The 6,407-nt window shown below is 37.4% G+C and overlaps 1 protein-coding gene across 1 annotated transcript; it reads left to right on the top strand.

The window, feature by feature from the left end:
* The first annotated feature begins 4,585 nt into the window (after window positions 1-4,585).
* Window positions 4,586-6,092, top strand: LOC108975811. The gene is made up of 2 exons (XM_018944545.1): window positions 4,586-5,706; window positions 5,857-6,092. Exons 1-2 carry the CDS (start codon window positions 5,469-5,471, stop codon window positions 5,898-5,900), a joined length of 282 nt encoding a protein of 93 aa, XP_018800090.1. The 5' UTR covers window positions 4,586-5,468; the 3' UTR covers window positions 5,901-6,092.
* Window positions 6,093-6,407: the final 315 nt, after the last annotated feature.

Genomic DNA, 6,407 nt, shown 5'->3' on the forward strand with positions numbered 1-6,407 from the left:
AGCGTTGATTTGCATGGCAAATTGCTGGCATATCTTTGCCTTGTTCCGATGCGCATGTGCTCATATCAGAACACAAGGCTTTGCCTAGCTTCGGATATTTCAAATAACTTTACTGTAAGATCTGTTGATTTAGTGAGTTTTTGTGGTTTAAAATAATCATTTTCAAGGCGCTTTGGTATATGCTGTAATCAAAAATATGTTCTTCATTTATTCTTTCAAATCGATTTTATTCACTTCAAAGTAATACCCGATCGTTGCAATATACTTCTTGACAAAAGTTTTTTTACATTCCACTTTTTCCGATATAGCCCCTAATACTTTCTGCTAGTCCGTATAATAGAACATAGCACAGCACAGTGGTCATTGCCAGTAGATGCATTGCTATCTGGTCATAATGAACAAGGAGACATAGTCGAATCTGCCATTAGCCGTCTCAACCAATTGTGATAGACTCAAATCGCTTGATCGACTATTTAACATAACCTAACCTAAAAATTATCGAAATGTCTAGAAAATAAGTGATAACTCATGAAATACATATATGAAGTGTATTAAAGAGGAATATTTTATTTTTCCAATAGATTCCTTTAGTAGTGTATCTCAGCTTGCATACTTGTAGGTACAATCGGGTTACTCTATATGGCGCTAGAAAGATAAGATTTCTTGCTAATTTCTCAGATAATTTACCGTGCTTCTCCGAAAAAGGCAAAGTCATAAGCTAGACCGCAGAAGAAGTGAACAGTGTTTAAGTTGGAGAAATTTCTGTTGGTCTAACTCTGGAAGTTGTCTTACCAACCTTCCATAACTACTTTTAGTTGCACTTCATAATAAAAATAGAGAATTCTTTTAATCAAAGTTTCTAAAAATAAGGTTGTCTTGAATGAGAAATTAACTTCAAAATAAGTGTAAACTAGTTTCAAACTTTCCGAAGTATGATTTACTTTATTGTAGACACAGTTTCGTAGCCAAAAATGGAACATTAATATTTCGCAATTAATTCACAAAAAAGTGTGAACCCGAAAAATAAATAAATTTGCAAGTTTATGCAGCTCTCAGCAAATAGAAGCACGACTTTTCGTAAATTACAAACAACAAACATAAAAATCTGTTTACTTACCAAGACAAAAATAACAACAAGAGCATAAGACTATTTATTTATTTTGTAATAATGCTAGAGATATTATACTCACATGACTGCGGAGATGAATACAATGAAGACGTTTCAGCTGAGTGTGTTAGGGTAGTCCATTTATATAGTTAGAAATGTTTACGATGAATTTCTTAAATTTTAAAGCCCAACTTGAACTTTAAACCCTACCCTCGTAAATATCAGGGTAATTAGACATATGGACCCCGATTCGAAATATATCATTACGGACTATCGGACTGGTACGGCAATATTGCTAAGTAAGTAATTTGAAGTTATAATCGATTAAGAGCCACCCTAATGGTCATTTGTATATATTTAATTAGCACTTAAGTTACCATAATTAGCTTAAAATGCATATGGATCGCCTTCGAGACACACTCGAGAAGTGATCATGTATATAATATATGAAGGTATACACACCCAAGCACTTGCTATATGAATATTTATAAATTAATATATGTATGTACATATGTGCCCATGTTTTGTTGGCGTGACGGTATTGCATGAAAACAGTCGAACAACAGTTCCATAGTTCCACTCTGCTGAACATCGTGTTGAACGCCCAATTACAACAACAACATGCCGCAATAACCACGCCAACAACTAACAACAACAGCGTAGATTTAATGACAATGCGAAGAGTGAACAGAATGTGCAACGAAAACAACAACAAGATTTTTAAATAATAATAATAAAGCCGGCAAAACAGCGCAGAATAAAGCTGCGCACACAAAAAGCTTCAAAACTGTAATTGTCGACGGGAAGTGAAGTACCGAAAAAAAACACAACAAAACCAAAACTGCGCAGCTGAAAAAAACCCAAAAGGTAAATAACTAAATACAACGGAAGATGAAACTGCACTCCCTTGACACCCCACCACCGCTGCTGGCCACTGCGAAGCTAAGTGCACCCATTTGAGCAGCGGGTATCTGTGTGGCGCAGCACTTGCGCAGCAATGTCAGCGGCTGGCAGCGAATGTTAGTTGATGGCTTGTGGCAGCAACATGTAATATAATTCCCACCACTTGCCCATTTGGCATCGCCCGAATTGTATGGAATTTCAACCGCAGCCATTCACCTAAAACACTGCACAATTAATGACAACAATTGCTGGTGTTTTCCGGTTGCCATGGCAGCAGCAGCGCTACACTCAAACAGCAAATATAGCAACTATTGTGTGTGGTTGTATATGTATATATGTATGTATTTATATACCCACACACATTCATAGTTGGTTCTTTGGAAATTCTGTGGCAAGTTGAATGTGTTTGCTGGGCTATGCCGTCATCAAATCACAATGTGCGTGTATGCTGGCAACAAGTGGCGCATAATGCGCCAAAACGGTTGCACAGTGGTTCAAAGTTGCTCAAAATTAATATAAATTTTGGTTCTACTTGTAGTTAACCTCTAGTGAGATACATTTTAATTTAAATGAATGGAATATATCTGACATTAAAATAGTTATTTCAATTAGTATTCAAGTACTATGTTTTACATGGAGTCTAATGAAGAATTTTTATACTCTTGGGTTTAGAAACTCACGAATAACGAAGAACTACTAGGTTTTAGTTTTCAATTGTAAATACCTGAGGCTTGGTGACCCATCTTTTACGAAGTACAGTTTAATTATTTTGATGAATTCTTTCAAAAATGTATCTAATATAACAGGTCAACTGAAAAATCACGGCCTGATACATAGATGGCGCCACCAGAATTAATTTCATTTGATTTTTAGTTAGCCCTAACCTTCAAAAGCCCCGTTTATAAACTTAACGGCAGTCAGATCATTATATTATATCATGGGATTGTAAAATTGTAAAAATTGATAAAACCTAATTTCGCCTGAGAATAAAATATTGTTTTTTGAAGGAAAAAATACAGTGGAGGCAAAAACTTGGTTAGATAACAGTTCTGGACACTTCCCCAGGAAAATCAAAGTCCACAAAAAAATTCTGGACTGGCACTCTAAAGATATCAACTGAGCGAATACGTCACGTCACTGATGAATATTTAGGCACGAGAAAGCTCTGTACAAAATAGGTGTCCTGCGAGCTCATTTTTTTTCACCGAAAACAACGGCGAGTTCATGATCAGTGTTTGGAAATATTAAACCATAAAAAACCCGAGTTTTCGTATCGATTGGCGAGTATGGAAGACACGTGGCTACATCATTTCACCCCGAAGTGCAATCGAAAGTCCTACGAGAGTGTGGGAAACGCAACAGTCGGCTGGCAAATACATACAATTTAGGGATGCGCATGGCCAACTTTTATGCACTACTTTAGAAATGGAAAGATCACTAACAGCGAGAATAACATAGCATTACTGGACTGTTTAAGGAAACACAAAGTGGTCTTTCACCAGACCACGTCACAGGAAAAACGATGGCAAGACTCCATTAATTGGGCTTCGAAATTAACGCCTATTTTGAAGTAGACGACAAATCGTACTACAAAAATGGTATTGAGAAATTGTAGGGTCGCTATAGTCAGTGTATCATTATTGAATCGAATTATGTTGAATACAAAATACGAATTTTTCCAAAAAAAAAAATGTCCCGGGGACTTTTCAATTGATCTGTTAACTTGACAGAGTTATACGAGGGGTTTTTAAGAAATAACTGTAATTCTCGGTTTTTGCAAAAATATTTATATTTATTCACATTAATGTGGTTGACTTCTCTGTCGATATTATGCACTGATGCCAGCGCTTATTTTAATGATCGATTGATTCTTGCTCTTTCAGCAATTTTCATCTACGCCTGTAAAAGGACGATGCTTAATAGCATTGACAGATGGAATCGTTAATCCGGATTAACTGCATTAATCAGTAATCAGTGAAGATAACACTGTTGCTAACTCCTATAACTAATTTGTTTCAAACTCGCATCGCTGTCGTCTGCAACTACAAATTTGGATCTGATTAAGTGTAATCCGGATTAACGCTGCCACCTGTCAAGGTTATAAAGGTTTATTTTGGTAATATACTTTTAGTAAACGAAATTTGACACGCTCATAGAATCTCGTCTAACTTTAAAGACTGCCACCGACAAAGTGAATAAAGAATACAACTGAAAAGAAATTGTTGATAATTGTTCTCTCTAAATCCGCGAAATTTTAACTTAAAAAATATCGTGATTTTTAACGCCCCTCGTATAGGCAATAAGCTAAAAATTAAGGCCTCCTTATCATTTCTGAGCTATGTAGCGAATTTTTTCAACATTCTAAAACTATGCGCCTATTAGGCTACCACACAACACTGTGCCTTGGCGTGGCTTTTTAAGTTCTGAGTGATTATGATGCAAGCTCATTGTTGTTGGTTAGTTAACTATACCGCTAGTGAAGGTGGGTAACCGTGCGCACTGATACTAGATACCACCTTGCTCTATGATGGCGGTGAGTGAACGTCTGACAGTCGTTTACGGAAGTAGAATGAGTGCAGCGGTGCAACAGTGATGAGCTTGACTAACTGTATAAAAACCCATAAAATTGTCCGTATTAAAAAAAAAAAAAAGAAATAAAAAAATTTGCTAAGTAGTTCATAATAGTAAATGTAAAAGAGGCGAGCAAATAGACAGACTCGACAAGGCGAACAATTGTTGGCAGGCGGAAAACAGCTAGCACAACGAAATTGCAACAAACACACAAAACAAGGCGAGCAATAAGTGCAACAACAAATACGACTGCAACTGATTGTGACTGACAATTGTTTATCAGCACGACAAAAGTTGCTTATTTGCATGCTTAAGCACAGCCGTTGCCCAACTGATTTCACTAAGTGTTGTTTTTTTCAACGTGTTTAAAAATTTTCAAATTGAGCGAGTGCATGAAAAGCGGTCGATAAATTAGCAGCGTAACTGTGGAAAATTTAAATATTTAAGTGCTGCTAATAGAGCCGGACAATAACAAGAGTAAGAGCGTAAATAAGTTTAGCGAAAATTCGTGCGCGACGCGCCGTGCCTTTGAGTGGCGTTAGGGACGCCGCGGAGCACGCACCGCTAGCAAGCGACTGACTCACAGCCAACGGCGAACGCGCTGGCGCTGGCGCAGCTCAGCTCAGTACATTTCAGATCACAACGCTTCAGTTTGGTTCAGTTCAGCTCAGCTATGCTTGGTGCGCGCTCCACTCGTGTGCGTTTCAAGCTCACGCGCGCTTGTCAAACCGTTAGCCTAGTTCGATGGCTTAGCGCTTAGATAACGTTCACGTAGAAATAAAAATAAGACTCAGAATCGAGGTGTTGCGAATACCGTTACTTTACGCTATTTTTGGACTGTGCGCGCTATCGTCTCAGTGTTCTAATCGGCTCCAACGGCGTGTCAATGTTCGCGCCGTGCAAAGCGCCTTGGTGTCGCCTTGCCATTTGGCTAATAGTCGGTGTTATTGTGTTGCTGCTGTTACTAGTGCTCATCGCTCTGGCCATCTTCGGCAGTCACCCGTGCGCAGGCGCTCTAGATGGCTGCGACGCGTTCAAAGCGATTTGCGCTTCATATAACGGCGATCATCAGTTCTTCTACAGCCACTGTGATATGCTGCGCGAGAATTGCCTGACCGGCAGCGGTGAGTACTTACATACGAAGCTTTTGAGCGTCTTCTAACTTGATATTTCTTTGTCTCTTCCCCTTCTCACTCTCTTTTGGGACGGTTTCGCGTCTTACGATGACTAATTGCGTTTCGGCTAAATATATTTGCATTCGAGTTTGTTTACAGATTGGCAACGCGATCACTACAATCACTGCAATGTAAATCATTAGTTCAAACTGAGTCTTCGATTCACATAAAAATAAGTTGAGTAGTAGTTAGCTGAAATATGTTAATTGATAATTATGACAAAATACCAATGTGCTCATTCCAAAGACTACATTCTGTTTAAGCGAGAATTTTTAATTCGATATTCTGTTCTACAATAATTTAAGTTATTATATTTATAATTATTTACAAAAATATCAAAAGAAGTATGTTAATTGATAGTTATTGTTTTTAATTAAAAAAAAATAAAGTTATCAAAATAAATAATAAGTATTAATTTTTTAATAAGGCTATAAGGACCTGAAAAACACGGTTTCGAGGTTCCCTAATTTTTTAAAAGAAGAAACATGGAAACTTCAAATTTAATGAGGAATATTTTTTTATTATTCAAAAGAACATTCTTTGGCATTTATTTTTGTAAGATTATCTTTCAAATGCTGGTCACGGCTACGTCTATCCGTTGAGTCCACATTTAGATGACTCGTTCGAGTATTTAGACTATTAACTGGCGA

This window comes from Bactrocera latifrons, unplaced genomic scaffold (genome assembly GCF_001853355.1).
Source record: "Bactrocera latifrons isolate USDA-ARS-PBARC rearing strain unplaced genomic scaffold, ASM185335v1 scaffold_7, whole genome shotgun sequence".
Lineage (NCBI taxonomy): Eukaryota > Metazoa > Arthropoda > Insecta > Diptera > Tephritidae > Bactrocera > Bactrocera latifrons.